This window comes from Crocodylus siamensis, chromosome 1, assembly GCF_052110815.1.
Source record: "Crocodylus siamensis isolate JL-2025a chromosome 1, ASM5211081v1, whole genome shotgun sequence".
In the NCBI taxonomy this organism is placed as follows: Eukaryota; Metazoa; Chordata; order Crocodylia; family Crocodylidae; genus Crocodylus; species Crocodylus siamensis.
In genome coordinates, this window is record NC_143395.1 from 118,850,113 (window position 1) to 118,865,925 (window position 15,813).

The 15,813-nt window shown below is 42.3% G+C and overlaps 1 protein-coding gene across 3 annotated transcripts in view; it reads right to left on the bottom strand.

The window, feature by feature from the left end:
- RMND1 (required for meiotic nuclear division 1 homolog) overlaps nucleotides 1-15,813 on the bottom strand; it is a 27,892-nt gene continuing 12,079 nt past the window's right edge. For all 3 annotated transcript variants that reach the window (XM_090041524.1, XM_090041515.1, XM_090041532.1), the window contains exons 4-12: nucleotides 13,898-13,973; nucleotides 13,516-13,555; nucleotides 12,645-12,745; nucleotides 11,008-11,114; nucleotides 8,296-8,360; nucleotides 4,656-4,732; nucleotides 3,133-3,257; nucleotides 560-672; nucleotides 1-209 (exon numbers count right to left, since the gene is read on the bottom strand). In XM_090041524.1, coding sequence (XP_089897650.1) covers nucleotides 177-209; nucleotides 560-672; nucleotides 3,133-3,257; nucleotides 4,656-4,732; nucleotides 8,296-8,360; nucleotides 11,008-11,114; nucleotides 12,645-12,745; nucleotides 13,516-13,555; nucleotides 13,898-13,973 — 737 coding nt within the window. In that variant the 3' untranslated portion in view covers nucleotides 1-176. The remainder of the gene's footprint in view (nucleotides 210-559; nucleotides 673-3,132; nucleotides 3,258-4,655; nucleotides 4,733-8,295; nucleotides 8,361-11,007; nucleotides 11,115-12,644; nucleotides 12,746-13,515; nucleotides 13,556-13,897; nucleotides 13,974-15,813) is intronic.

The window sequence follows — 15,813 nt, forward strand, 5'->3', positions numbered from 1 at the left end:
TTAAGTTCAATTTTTTATTGAAAAAGCAGATAGATATACAGGCATATATTTAGCAAGTGAGTACAGAAGTTTTTCAGAAATATACAGACACTAGAGATGGGGGAAGGATTTTTCAGTTCTGAATATGATCTTCAAAATCCTGTCATATTTTTCAAAATCCTTAGCTTCCACTTTGGTCAGAAAACTCTGCTGACAAGTTCAAACATGACCTGTGGAATAATTAGGTTATTAATAAAGAGTTGTACACTGTGAATTCTCCTTAACATTACAAAAATAAGATGAAAGCATCCAGATTATCTAAAAAAATTGGCTATAATGGCAACCCAGAAGAAGAAAAAACTTTGGTGAGATTTTGCATGAAATAACTAGTGAAGAGTTATTGCTATGTACAGCAAGCTACAGAAAAGTAACATTGTAGGATTTTTTCCAAATCATTCCCTATAAATCATAAAGCTGAATTTACACCCCTGCAAAAGTATAGCTCTTGGAATCACAGAGCTTCATTATTTTGTTCCGCAGGGTGATGCTGAGAAGCTTGGTGATTGAATATCCAACTAACCTCTATGGTGATAAGTATGACTATCATCCACTCCAAGCGCAGGGCATGCTTTTCATTCAGGTGATTGCGCATCAAGTCTGTCAGCTCCATACAATGCTGCAGTTTCTCATTCACTACCTGTTGCAGGAAAGGGGGATTTTAATTTAACAGTTCAGGTATATGGAGAACTTAAGTTGAACAGACATAGTACTTCCCAGAGAGGTTGCAGAATCTTCATTCTGATTTCATAACAGGCTCCCTAGATAGGCTGTGGAGTTTCTGTCATTAAAAGCTTTTAAGAGCAGGCTAGACCACTTGTCTAAGATGATCCTGCCTTGAGTACGGAATTGGACTAGATAACCTCATAAGGTCATTTCAAATGCTACATTTCTATGATTCTATGAAATCATTAAAGAAAGCTAGCACAAACCAGAAAAGGGTTAAGTGACCCTGACTTCTACTAATTGAAGCTGTCAATTATAGAAGAGTAGGGCTGGAAGAGACCTCTGGAGGGCATCTGTTCCAGTCCCCTACTCAAGGCAGGGTCATCCCCATCATAATGTATCCCATACAAGCCCCTGTCTAATGTATTCCTACACTTATGCAATCAATCCTAGTGCTTAGCTACCAGGATACCAAACAGCTTAACTTGCAAAAGCACTACAGAGGGCCTCTAAGTACAAATCAAGATTTTTGATTAAAGATATTCCAATTCATTTAACAGGTTACATGAAAACTTAAAGTGTTATTTAATAAAAATGCAGGCTCACAGGAACTCAACTGAATAGCGTTGTTAAATCATCTAATTTAAAACCTTGAAAATGCAAGGAAGCACAACTTAGAATAACCAGTGTATTTAAAAAAAGAAATGTGCACACCTTTCAGAAGGTGTCAGAACTGTTTCTGCATGCTGATGTGCAAACACCAATCAAATGGACCAAATGCCTTGACTTATGAAGCACAGATGTTTCTGATCAACTGGGAAAAAATGGAATGCTCCAGACCCTCCTAATCTAAACACAACATTAACTTCATCATATTGATTAGAATAATACTAAGTTTAGTGTTTAATTTTAAAATAAATCCAATTTTTATTTATTTCTGTAAATACTGTACTCCAATTTAAATTTTAAAGGCAAGGTAAAAAAGCCTGATTTGTAAGACTAGCCTTTACAGGGAAAATGGCATTACCCTCCTGTTATGTTCCAGGTGAAATTTTAGATATTTCTTTTGACCTAAAAATTCTGAAGTAGTTTGGGTTATTACTATTGTAATAATGCCACTTTCCCCAGGTGATGTTATGGCAGCTGATAAACAGAAGTATTTAGCATATCTCTGGAGGATTCAGAAAGGGAGCAATGGAAAGGTACTTTGAGTAAAGGGTCATCCTAGAAGTATACTCAGCTGTCATCCCTGTCTTCTAGTTTAAAAAAATGTAAAGGTCTTGGCCAGCCACTCTACCTTTCTTTATTCTTGTACAGAAGCTTGCACTTTCTGGGCATTACTTTGAAAAAAAGTTTTCAGGGAATACAGCTAGACCTATACCAATCAACATGTTACCAGATGGGGCCAACAGCATTTTGTTGGCACAGGCTGGAGCAGCAGACTCCACAGCAGAGGGAAGCAATGCAAAATGGGTGACAGCTCTGTGAGACTGATTCTCAGATATGACCTGCAGGCCAGTGTTGCTGACCCTTGCCATAGGATACAGAATTGTGTGATTAACTGTCTTTTTATTAAGCAGTAGAGACCAGTATTTTCTAGCAGGTAGCTTAGAGGGGTCCAGTAGGATTCTTTCTGGATTATTCATAAAGAAAAACAATAATAAAAAGAAAACTCCCAGAAGCAACTAAGTCCAATATTTAAGTACCTTCAAAATGCTTGTAGGTATTTGATTCCTTTCTTAAGGGACAATGCCAACAAGAACCTTGCTATGCTTTCTATTGCATCTCATTCACTTTTATTTCTGTTGTTGACTCTGACTAATATAAATACAGTAGCATGCAACTTCTAATGAAGTTGATGGCAGCTGACCTCTGGATTAAGCTAGAGCACATGCTTATGCTGCTAATGAATACCACTCATTCTAGTGGTTCATTAAAATATAAACAGAACTCTTTCCCTATCTGCATTAATTAAAGAGACCATGCTGTTTCTAGTGGTTGCGTCTCAACTCATTCTGCATCTTTAAGTCTTTACACATGGCAAAGCTCCAGAAAGCAAGGAAAAATTACTTCACTTCTGTAGTTTAGAACAAAAAAAGATGACTCTAGTTAGATCTATTCAAAATCTTATTTATTGACTCAGAAAAAAATGTGCTTGTACATATAAGGTTGTAAGGCTGGCTGGCTGTTGTGGCCAAAATACAGAGGAGTCACAGCTGTCACAGCAAAAGTCACTAACTCATAGAAGAGGGTGGAAGGACTTATGCTGACCAACTTTTCCACTAAAAATATTTAAAACTTAAAAATATACTCTCCATTTCTACTTCTGTATAGAAAGGCAAGTTTATTAAAAGTGATGGAGTAGTTTAGCTTAACATAAGCTAGGCTGGAAGATCATGAGTTCTTATGGATGTCTGATTAGCAGAAGACCTACCTTCACTCTACGAGCAATACTGAGGAACTGACAGGTTTTGTCATAAAGCTGCTCCAGGTGCTCTCTGTCCCAGTAGAAGTCAGGAGTTATCAGCAAATCTGAACTCAGATTTATACGATGTCTGAAAAAGGACAGATACAGCTCTTCAAAGTCAGTTACAGAATCAATTTTTTTATACTGTTATTTCAGAGAAGCAATTAAAGCTTACTCGGTTTTCTACCAATTGCTATGGGGTTTCTTTTATTTAAAGGAAACTGGATATGGCTGCGCAAAGTATTATCACCTCATCCACTACAGAAAATAGTAATTGAGGGATACTAAACCAAATTTAAAACAAATGGTGCATCTACATGTACACTTAAATGCAAAGCAATAAACTCCAGAGCAGGTCTGAGCTGGAGTAAACTGCTTCTGGGCGCAAAATCTACATGTGCACCTGGGGCAGCAGCAATTTGAGCTGTAGTGGAGAAAGCCTGGGCTGGCAGGGGACATGGGGGTCAGCCCTGGGCTCCGGGTGGTGGCACTGGGCAGTGGAGGGGCTGGCTGGGGCACAGTGGTGTTGAAGTGTGAAGCCATGTGGCTACTTGGCAGGTAGGAGGAGTCTCACCCCCTGCTGGCTGTGCTGACTGCGCACCATTTATGTCCTCAGCATTTACATGTGTTTCATTGTAGTTAATTACTCTGCTATAATATATTACTGTCCCTGGCTATCTTATGGTAGAATTAATTAGTTTACTGCACCCTAATACATGTGTGATGCTTTACTGTGTTACTAATTAGTCTACTCTGCAGGAAAGCACATACAGATATACGCAGAGTTTACATTTTTTCACAGAATACTGAAAATCAGGAGACCTTTATGAATGAGTCACCTGCCCCACTGCAATATCAAACAAACAAACATTTGATATCAGAATGTTCAGCCCTGATCCCAATAGGTGTTGAATACTGGAATCACTAGAACGAGAAAACTAGCTCCCCTTCAGGCCTGGGATGTTTTCTCTGAACAGTGTATAAAGTTCAGATGTCATTCAAACCTCCCACCTTGTGGCATTCAGGATCATTAACTTTTAGTTTCTTTCTAGCCCACTCAAACAGGCTCCTTCAGGTTCAAGATAGAGATATGAAACCTAAGGCTTACACAAAAGGTATTATTTCTTTTCTCTATTAACTTAAAGAATAAGAGCATAAAAAATTACCATTTACTGGGTTAGAGCAGAGACTTAAACTCTTATTGTCCTATAATAGTCTCTGAATTAAACCAACCTTCCTTAAGTTTTCTACAGCCAGCCAGGGCCGTTTTGACCTGGTTCAACATGCTGGAGGCCCAGGTGCATCTGTAAATGCAGTGCCCAGGAGCAATAAACTATGGCACAAACTGTGCTGGAGTTTATCCAGTTGAATTAACTGCATGTGTAGATACACTCAAGGTGTAGTATACTTTCCAGGCACTAGGACAGAAGATTTCTTTAGAAATAAAATGAAAAAAAAATGTGGGGTTCTTTGTAAAAGAGTTTACCTTAAAGCAAAGAGTTCCCCAATTTTTTGCATTACATCAGCATGAGAGAGTTTCACCTTTTTTCTTGACTTTAGTTTCTGCAGAGTAGATAATGGTATTAGTCATAAAATATTACTGGCCACGTTTTATGTAAGCTTAGTTAAAAAAGTCACAAGCTCTTTACCCTCCGTAACATACATGGTCCCTACAAGCAAGAATGTGCGGTTTGCAGTGTGTCAAAGCCTTCTGAGGCGCCGCGGAATGCATGCGGCACAAGTGATTCTGTTCTCTGTGCTGCATATTTGCAGTGCAGCTGCAAAATTAGATAACAGGAAATCCCAGTACCTAAAAAAACCCGTGAAAGAAAAAAGCAGGGTGGCACGTCACTGCAGCATGCACTGCCCGAAACAGGAGCCTGGCCAGCTACAGTCACACTCCAGCTGCCAGCCTGGCTCTGTGTGCCTGAGTTGCTGCTGCTGCAGCCCTGGAAGACCTCCAGAACCTATCAAAGGCTGCTGGGGCCAGCCCAGGTACTGGATCCAGCTTACCTACCCCACCTAGGGCAATCTGCTGTGCGCCAGAGCAAATGTGCAGGGGTGTGCCCAGGGTCAATTATGTGCTCCTGGTATTTCTCCCTGGGGAAACACACATTTCTGCTTGTGGGGACATGCCCTATGAGTTCAAATGATTTCTTCTCTTGTTACCTTGCATTTATCAACACTGGGGGCCTGGATACATGACACATTTGCTCTGGTGGAATTTTACATAACTTTTTACATCAATATAAATTATAACAGAATCCCAAATGCATAGAACCAATGGATATCAAACAGGGTGCTCCAAGATCCTTTTAAGGTTGTTGCAGGGTGTTGTAAAGTATTAGCTGTGTTGGGTATGCAAATACCTACACAGAAACATTCAGGACAAAACTGAACTCCTGAATGCCCACTTTGCTTCAGTATTTCACCTGGCCAAAGGCAAAGACAAGCGAGATAAGGCTCATAGAGGGCATGCCAGGAATGACAGCCTCCCCACTGTGGATGCTGAGTGGGTACAATACCAATTAGAAAAGCTAGACATTTATAAGTCGGCAGGACTTCATCTGAGAGTACTGAAGGAGCTGGCTGAAGTCATCGCAGAAACCCTGGTAAAGCTCTTTCAGAATTTGTGGGGCATGGAAATCCCTGAGGATTGGAAGAGGGTCAACATTATGTCCATCTTCAAGAAGGGAAAGAGGAAGGACCTGGGCAACTATAGGCCAATCAGCCTAACCTCCATCCCAGGGAAAATCCTAGAAAAGATCATTAAAGAATTTATGTGCAATATGCTTGCGGAAGGTAAGATTCTGAACGACAGCCAGCATGGCTTTGTTGCAGGTAGGTTTTGTGTTACCGATCTCATCTCCTTCTATGACCAGGTCTCTTGCCACCTGGACATGTGAGATGAGGCAGACATTATATACCTAGACTTCCAAAAGGCTTCTGATCTAGTATCCCATGACATCCTTGTAGGAAAACTGGAAGACTGTGGGCTCAGCTGCTCCATGGGTCAGTGGGTGGAAAACTGGCTGCACAGAAGGACCCAGAGAGTTCTCATGAATGGATCTATGTTGTCCTGGTGCAAAGTGGCCAGTGGTGTTCCTCAGGAGTCTATGCTTGGACTGGTGCTTTTCAACATCTTTATCAATGATTTGGATGGGGGAGTGAAAAGCTTGCTGGCCAAATTCATGGACAACACCAAGTTATGGGGCAGCGTGGTCACATCAGAAGACAGGCTGCAGATACAGGCAGACCTAGGCAGACCCAGGAGTTAGGCAGACCAGAACCAGATGAAGTTTAACGCTTCCAAGTGTAAGGTGCTCCATCTGGAGACAAAAAAACCTCAACATACATACAGGCTCGGTGGTGACAGCTAGACTTGTACTGCAGCTGAAAGGGACCTAGGGATAATGACTGACCGTTGCATGAATATGAGCTGTCAGTGCAAGGCAGTGGCCAGCAGGGAAAACAACACATTGGCATACATTAACTGATGCATCTCATATAAAACTAAGGCAGTGATACTCCTGCTGTACTCAGAACTGGTGAGACTGCAGTTGGAGTACTGTGTCCAGTTCAGGGTGCCGCACTTCAATAAGGACATGGAAAGACTTGAGAGGGTCCAGAAAAGAGCTACTCATATGATCAGGGATTTGCAAAGCAAGCCATATGAGGAAAGGCTGAGGGACCTGGGCCTCTTTAGCCTAAAGAACAGCAGGTTGAGAGAGGACTTGATAGTGGCTTACTGCTGTATCAGAGGAGTTCATCAGGAGCTCGGTGAACAACTGTTCACTAGGGCACCTCTGGGGAAGGCCAGGAGCAATGCATACAAACTCCCGGAAGGCCGCTTCAGACTCTGGAATAAATTCCTCCCAGAGCTGGTGCACTCATCTACCCTGGAGGTTTTCAAGAGGAGACTGGACAGTCACCTCACTCTTCCTGCCTAGAATGGGGTGGGCAGGACCCACTGATCTGCAAGGTCCCTTCCAGCCCCTAACAATCTATGAATTTATAACACATCATGACCTGTTGTGCTTTTTCTTTGCAACACAAGAATTGCTCTATTATTTTTCTGTAGTAAAAAATGAGTTAAAGTTAAGAGCTAGCATTTTCCAAGGGGTGCTTTGAGTCTAAAACGAGAACCAATGGCACAGAGAAGCAGTTTATACTGAAGTACCAAAGCGTAAGCTACTATTTCCAAGTCTCACCACTAGCTGGCAGGGTAGGACCTTAATAGCCTGTTTGTACCGAGAAAATGCAAACTTACGCTGGTGGAATTTTACCTGATTCTTTTGAGAGTATTCACTGCTAGATTAAACAAAGATACCCTAGCACAGGGGTTTACATCACATATTTGCTCCTTGTTTTCATAAGTAACTGTATTTGTGTAACGTATGTGGTGTGCCTAGGCCCAGCATTTCATCTGTTCCTGTCCCGCCTATTTACTATTTGCTAGTTTCCTCTGGGAACTCAGTCTTCTGTAGCCTTGATTTGTTTGTCACCCTTTCACATATTCTTGCAACCCATGGGTTGAGAAATACTGACGTAGACAACCATCTTCGTTTAAAACACCTTTTAACATCCTTTCTTATATCACCAATGGTTGACGTCCTGAGCTTTCACACCTGCTTTTGGCTTTGCAGTCAAATCTATTCAAATAATTTCCCAATATCTGTCTAGGGTGGCCACTGACACATCCCCAGAATACAGGACGTCCCCTTGGTGGTGGTGGTGGGAGGAAGGGAAGAGGGATGGGTCAGACCACTAAGCCCCTCAACAGATCAGCAGCCAGGGGCAGGGCCACCACAAAAAAAAAAATCACCTCCCTCCTCCCACCCCACCCCCCAGCTCAGAACACCCATCATCCTGGCTATGCACCGTCCTACCTCTAGCCACAGCCAATAGAATTGCGGGGACAAAGAACTGACATATATTTCTACCAATGAACTGAAAAGTAGGACTTTTTGCAGTCTGTTCCTCATTTAGAAATGGACAGGAGACAAAGGTTTAAAAACAGGACCAACTGCCACCCTATATCTGTCAGGGCCTATTGATCTTTAATAAAAGAACTGGGGAAAAAAAGAATAGAAACACAAACCAAACCGAAAAAAGAAACTCCTCACCTCAGGAATTGACTGGATAGATTCCACAAACATGTCCAACGATGACTCCCATATTGCCAGCTTTACTGAAGCAGAAAGTTAACGAAGAACATCTCATGAGTTCTCTCTGATTTCAAATAATCATTAAACACAGTGGCTCATTTGCCAGTGTTTCTAGATTTCATTATACAAAACATATACTCTGATTAGTTCAATGATATCAATCAGCAGCTGGGGGCTGCACATTGCACAGGGGAAACTTGCACAGGCAGTGGGCTCCCCTACCCCCCCAGGTTCCCATCACCAAGCAGGCTTCCCAGTCCCCCCTGCTCTGTGGGCTCTCCTGGCCCACCCCCCCTTCAATGTGTAGTCTCTCCTGGATTCCCCTCACTAAGCCAGGCCTCCCAGGTCCCCAAATATTGGGCTCTTTGTCCCACAGGTCCTGCTAACCTGTTCCCAGGGGCAGCAACAGGTAACAAAAAACCAAGGAGGAAGGGGCAGCCCTGAGAACCCAGCTGCAGCAGCCAAGTGGTGGGAGTGGTGCCTGGGCAGGAGCCTGGGGGCTGCAACTTCACCCCTTGCAGGCCACCATTCTGATATAAATGACAAATAGTCAAAGTATCACTAGCACATTAAGCCTGAACTTACATGAATTTACTTCAAAACCATCCAATATCAAGTACTTTTTGGGTTCAGTTACTACATTTTATAGTCAAGTCAACGAGACCCTTTCAACTTTAATAGAAAACACATCAAGCCCTTAAAAATGCTGTATTTCACGGTGTATAAGTTGAAGTTTAAAGCTCAAATATTGAACCTTAAATTTCCACCTTGACACATACACTGCATCCAGGGTCTGTCCCAGCCAGTGCAGTTTCTGGGTAGGGCTGCTGCTGCAACTGCTGCAGCCACTGGGGTACTTGGCTTGCCCAGCATCCAGCAGCTCCTTGTCCCCCTGCTGCAGTGCTTGGGGCATCAGGCAGGGAAGCAGCAGGGATGGAGGAGCTGCAGTGCACAGTGTGGGGTGGAGGCTGGCGCGAGCATGAAGCCTGTGCTCCAGAGCGACAAGAGCGCAGGTGGGCAGGGTGTGAGGACCCCCCCATACACTCCCCCCTCATGGCTCACAGCAACCAGCAGGCGGTGCGCTCTTGTGGCCCATGTAGTCGCTGTTGTCCTGTGGTGCAAAGTTCTGCTGGCACTTGCACGTCACTGGGGTAAGCTGTGTGCACTGGAGCTGGCTGCCTTCCCTGCCCCCTGCCTGTGCATGGTGGCAAGGAGCACAGCCTGCCTGGCCTGTCTCTATTGTGCTGCTTGAAGGAGCCACAGCTGGGATTGGCACTTGGCTGGTGCAGCCTGGGTAGCACTGGTTCCAGCCCCTGTGAGCGGTGCTGCCTGGGCTGTACCAGCCAAGTACCACGCCTCGTCCCGGCCCCTCCAAGTGGCGCAACAGAGGTGAGGTGGGCAGGCCATGCTCCTCACCACCATGCACAGGCAAGAGGTGGGGCAGGCAGCTGGCTCTACCGCCAGCTCACAGGAGACAGGCCTAGCTTGGCACTCGGCCGTGCTGCTTGCAGGGGATGGGGACTGGGACAGGGCTGGTCTCAGCTGGTGCAACCCATGCAGCGCCACTTGCAGGAGATGGCACTGTGCCAGCTGAGCGTGGAGCCCAGCCCCAATTTATACACTGTGCCTGTCCTAATCCTAACTTTTCGCACCAGTTTTCCGAGTTGACCTATATACTGTGAAATATGGTAATTTTTTTCAAAGAAGCAGAGAAGTATTTGAACAATGACTGTTGATTTGAGAATTCCAAGTTCTCCCTTGTTTTACATGTGTCTAACTGCAACCCATCTCGCCCATTCATTTGCAAAAATATTACTGAGCACTGCTGCCTACTTTTTTTAAGGTTCAATTTTACAAGGTATAAAACATCAGTCGTAGTCCATGGTAGTAAACAACTCTCATGAATACTTCTGTAGAGTTGTATGTTGACACCAACATTGCCTCCAATACGCCTCATAGCAATTTTCTTTACGTGGCTGCTTTGTGAACAAGAGAATTTCTGAAAACTATTCTTCTTTATAGGCTTTTCTGCATGGTCTTAAAATTGGATATCAGTAATGAAAGCCAAAGGTTCTGAGCTATAGGACTGTACTTTGTTCTTTGAGTAAGTTAGGCAGATTCCCTTTTTCTTTCAACTGATATCAATGCTACATTTACAGCTCTTCCTTAAAAACAGCCCTACATAGCAATTTTCCCTAAAAATAGCTGTGGGGAAAAAAAGAATCAAGATTATAGGCTGCTGTTGTAAGGATACAGCATTCTCTACTAGCAATACTATTTTGGTATGTTATCCAAGATGACTGGTAGTGATTCCAGTCTTGGAGACTACAGCTGTTGCTAACCAGGTGCTTGAAGAGTAGGGTTGAGAAAGAGAATAGGGAAGAAAACATGGTAAAAAGAGGTATGCTGTCTTGTGCACACTTGCAGTCTTTCAGAAGATGTACAGAGCAACTGAAGCAGGGTTTACAAAGTACGTTATAAACTATGGCACTGATTCTCTTCTACTGAAGCAACAGGCAACTTACGTGCACACTTCTTATTATAAAAAATGGCAAATACCCAAATTGGAAAACAGACATTCACCACTTGATAAATGTGATCATCTCTTCCCCTTCCTCCTCTTACCTTCCATGTGCATGATACTTGACACAACATATAACTTTAACTTACCAGACAGACAAAGAGCATTTGAAAAAGCAAATTTCTCCAGAATATCTTCATCAGTACTCAGATCAGAATTTAACAAGATTTCTCCTCTATGAAGCTTTGACTGTCCCCTGTGAAAACAGGATTAAGACCTCTTCAATGACTAAGCCACTACTAAAAGGAAGAGTCAAGGTACAGTCCTTTACAAAAGGGAATGACCTATGCATCTCTTTAAAACACAAGATGGAACAAACTGTGCAACTGCCCTTCCACAATCACCTGCATTTCCCTCTTAGTCATGACTCAAATCACAAAAAAGGACACTGAAAGCCACTGCTTCAGAGCTCAGCCACAGTATCTGTGAGAGTAGTAAATCAGAACTACTTCCCCATGGCAGCTCCAGCATTACTATACAAATGAGATAATTCAGAGCAACAGAGGACTATGGAAGTCAGATTTCTTTCCACTTGCTTCCCCTTCCACTGGTCTCACTCTGGTTCTGCTTTTTTGTTCCTGTTGTTCTTTATTTCCTGCTATCCAGGCTCATACCCTGCCCAACCCCACGTTCCTTCCATGCTGCTACTGGGGTGTTCTTCCTAAAACACTTAAATGTTCAGGGAACAGAATGGAAATGTGAATCCTGCAAGCTTTAAGGTGCTCCTTTAAAAGTCCCACTTCAGAGTTTGGGAGAATTTTAATATAAACACAGCTGAAGGCAATAGTAAAAAATCCCCCAAGCCTCTGAAACAAATCTGCCGTTACAAATTCTATAGCTTTATATCATGCTCATTTTTCCATGAGCCAGAAATACTGGCATTTTACAGAAGAGAGCGCTTACAAACTCTCTGGGGCATAGATGGTCTTTTTGTTCTCTACACAGCTCCTCACAAAATGGGACATGGTCTTTGACTAGGGACTTTTGGTGCTACCAAAATACTGCTACTTCCAATAAATAAGGGTGTGTTATTCTCCGAATCAGCACTGACCTCTACCGTGAGACTTCTCTCTGCAAGAACTTCAGATCATTAATTAAGATGCGATTTAACAAGCAGCCAAGATAAGGAAGTGATTGTATGTATTTTTTTTAATCATCTGGAACTGTTAAAAAGGACCTTTAATTGTGCAGATGCAGAGCTTGTAAAACTAAGTCAGTGGCAGCAGAGGTGGAGAAAGGAGGTAGAAGTAGCAGCCACGTGGACACAGTTTCCAGCTGCCCAGCCCCAACGCAGCTCCCCAGTGACTGGAAGCTAAGCCTATGCCATAGCTGGATTGGGGAGCTATTAAGCAGGGGTGGCAAAACTGCAACATGATGTTGCCTGGCTCCGATGAAGTTCCTCACTGCTTAGCCTGGGCACTGGTATTAGCATAGGCAAAGTCCTGGGGCTCTGCATGTCACATGTTGCCAGCTCTTGCAGTATATAATCAAACTCACCAATAATACCGCAAAGCCATTTTTAAAAGAAATGCTCGCTACGAACACAGAAGTTCATCAAGACCTTCTGGGTTTAACATTTGTAGCCCCTACTTTCTTCTTCTTGAAATACCTTATTTTACTACTTTAGAGAGTGACTAAAGAGGTTTTTATACTAGCTGCTTTTCCCTTCAGTCATCTCTTTTGAATATCTATTAACTTATGTGTAAAGGTTGCTAAGAATGCTTACTCTCCTCTTCTGTAGTTAAGCTCTTCATTCTCCCAGTGGACCAGTGCAATTTCATAAGGCTGAATTTCATGCCGCTCTAGCACTCGCATTATGTTTTTCACCTAGAAATAAAGGCAGCTGCATATTATAATGGTAGCAAACACTGCACAGTCCCCTTGTGTCTTCATGTATGTAACAATTAAAATTAAGGCAATTCGCCTGCTGAAGTTGTTTAAAAAGCCTGGGACTTCTGCCCATGCCTCTTCTCCCTGTCCTCCCAGGTCAGGTGGCTTTGGCGGTGTCAGTGGTGTGGGGTTTCTCTGTGCCTGTGTCATAGTTAAACTACATTAAATACATTTAAATCCATGCTGCTGCTTCCCCCAGGCTCCCCCTAAGCTGTAGTGCTGGTGCAGCTTCTGGAATTCAGAGTGCTGCTATTGGATCATATTGTACAGCCTTTCCAAGTAATGGATACAATGGACCCAATCCCTTGTTTTTCTGTTCCTTTATACTGGGGGAAAGTGGGTGCTGCCTTTCTGACAGACCAGAAAGGCAGCAGTTTATCTCCACTTCTAGTTCATTTTAATTAACATAGAAAAATCTGCACAAGGCATGTGGCACAGTGCCCCGCAATGTCATGCTAGTGGAGTTGAGCAGTAAACTAGACAAGTGTTATATGCCAAATAATTATTTGTTTCTTAACGTTACACTGCTATATAAGCAATCCACACTTAAGGAGAGTATGAGACAGCAAGCCGCTAGCGCCGATTAATATTCCATTTGCCTCCACAGACCACCTATACAAAATCCAACTACTTAGGCATTGGAACTGACAAGAATTTCACCTTAATCTGCTTTTACAAAATTTGAAATAATGCAGCTCTCTACTTACAGTTTTATCTTCCACATTCCAAAACACGACAGACCCTTCCCTGTGTTAATAGAATGGAATGAAGAATTAGGCATATTACACTGGTTTCTGGATGTTAAAGCTACATTCATTTTGTGCACAGGCAATTCTGCTACAGTGAATCAAGAATATTATAATGACTGGTTTTCAAAAGGCCCCATTAATGGTGGGTTTTTTGGCACTAGTTAATTTAATACCACAAAAAGGAAAAAATAGTTTTAAAGTTAGAATAATTAAAATATTTTAGTGCTTGAATTGTTTTTCCTTCAACTTCAGTGAAAAATACACATTTTATTTTTTTTAAAGAAAGACAGCTCACTAAATAAGTATGTATCATATGTCATAGGCTTGGCTTGCAACTTACCTGAATAAAAAGATCATTCCAGAATCGTATTCTTTTGCAGAGTTTTCTGTGCCAATCACCAAAATGTTTGCTGCATCTAGTTTAAAAATAAATGGAGGGGATAGCAACTTTAAAATACAGGAAGTGCATTTTTTGTATTTTAAACAAGTTAACGATAAACTTTACTTAATTCCAGACAAATCATTTTTATCTACGAATTCTTCCAAAATCAAGTTGTATATTTGTTCTACTAATGGAAATAATTCTCAGGACACAAACTTATGCAAAAAAAGTACAATATAAAAGACTTTAGGGGTGCTCTGAAGTGACCCACACAATCCAGATTTTAATTCTTCATTCTGTTCCATCTAATTTCCTTTTGAATCTCTGAGTGCTTTTGAATATAGCACACAGGACTCAAGAGAACTGATTGTGGATGCCAGCTAATACAACAAGAACAGAAAGAAGGCCCAGGTGTAAAATGAGGGAACCAAGCAGAGAACATTGGACAGCATCCACTGGTCTGAGGAGTCGTTCCTGGGCACTCTCGCAAGGGCCCCTGGCAGATGTTATATTTATTGTGCGGTCAACATAGTCACATGACAAAATGTAACATGCCAAACATTCAGGAAATTTATGGTGCAATAAAATGGCCACAGATATGTGCCATGTTAAAATATGTAATATCCGTGTGGGTGGTTTCTGTTCAGCTTTAAAATGAATGTGTGGCATGTTATCCAGACCTAAGGCTGTCCCCCTGCCCGACGCCAACAATTAGTTGCTTGTCAGCATGAGAAAGGGGCCAATGCTAGGGTCCAAGACACAGCTGCCGCATGCCCAGTTCTGCAGAGCCAGTCCAGGTTCCTGGACCCTGTCCCACAGTGCAGGGCTTTGTCTACCTGCGGGGTGGGGGAGCCTGTTGTAGTGTGTGCAGCTGGGGATTAGGGAGCTCCCGATCCCCAGCTACATGCCTTGGCAGTGATGAGATTAGGCTCTGAGGAATTTTATGCTCAATCCCAAAGGCAAAAAAAGAGTGAAAATAAGAGTTGGCATTCCCTGGAGGGTGCCTTGCGTCTAGAAGAGTTGAGAACAAATACTCTAGAACCATGTTGTAATACTCAAGGGACACATCTTAAATTCCTCATTATACAGAGATTGTGGCTAGAAAAAATTACTAAATATGTAGGGCCAACATAAGAAGTGGCAAGAAGTGTAGCAATGACTACAGAAAATGCCTCAGTGAGAAGTTTCTTGCAGCAGGTAGCTGCCTTGACAGGTGTTGGAGGTAGTGGGCTCTCCCCCGACTTTTTCCAGTTAGGAAAGAAAGTTTGAAAAGAATCTGAAAATCCTGAGAGTGGAAGTAATATTTTTACCACTTTGTCTTTCTTTCCCAAATGCCCAAAGTTGGGATACAGTAAAAGAAAATAAATAAATAACTGTGGAAATACACATGCACAATGCAAAAAATAAAGTAGGAAAACATACAATTTTCTATGCTCCCCTTATTTCTACTGGAAAGAGAGAGAAACGAGAAGACTAGAAAAGGAGAACACACTAAAATAATGTGTGTTCACACATTTTGTTCTGAAATATAATAGAAACTTTCCATTTGAAAGATCCCATACAGTTCTTTTAATCAAAAAAAGGTTTCAAAATGATTTCTTTTTGTATCAGCTTTTAGGGTACACACTTCATTTTTGAACCAGCTTCATACATATATATTCTTGAAAACCACAGGGCATTAGCAAGCGTTGGAAATGTGGTTTCCGTAGAAGGTTTTTATTTTTTAACAGAGTTTTCAGAGAAGGCAATATAGTTGAGAGGTAGCACATGATGCAAATATCAGAGATACAGTATATATAAAGTTTAGAAATTTACTACTGAAACTGACTCTTTCTATATATTCCCGCGTGTTGTGTCCCAATATAAGGTAACAT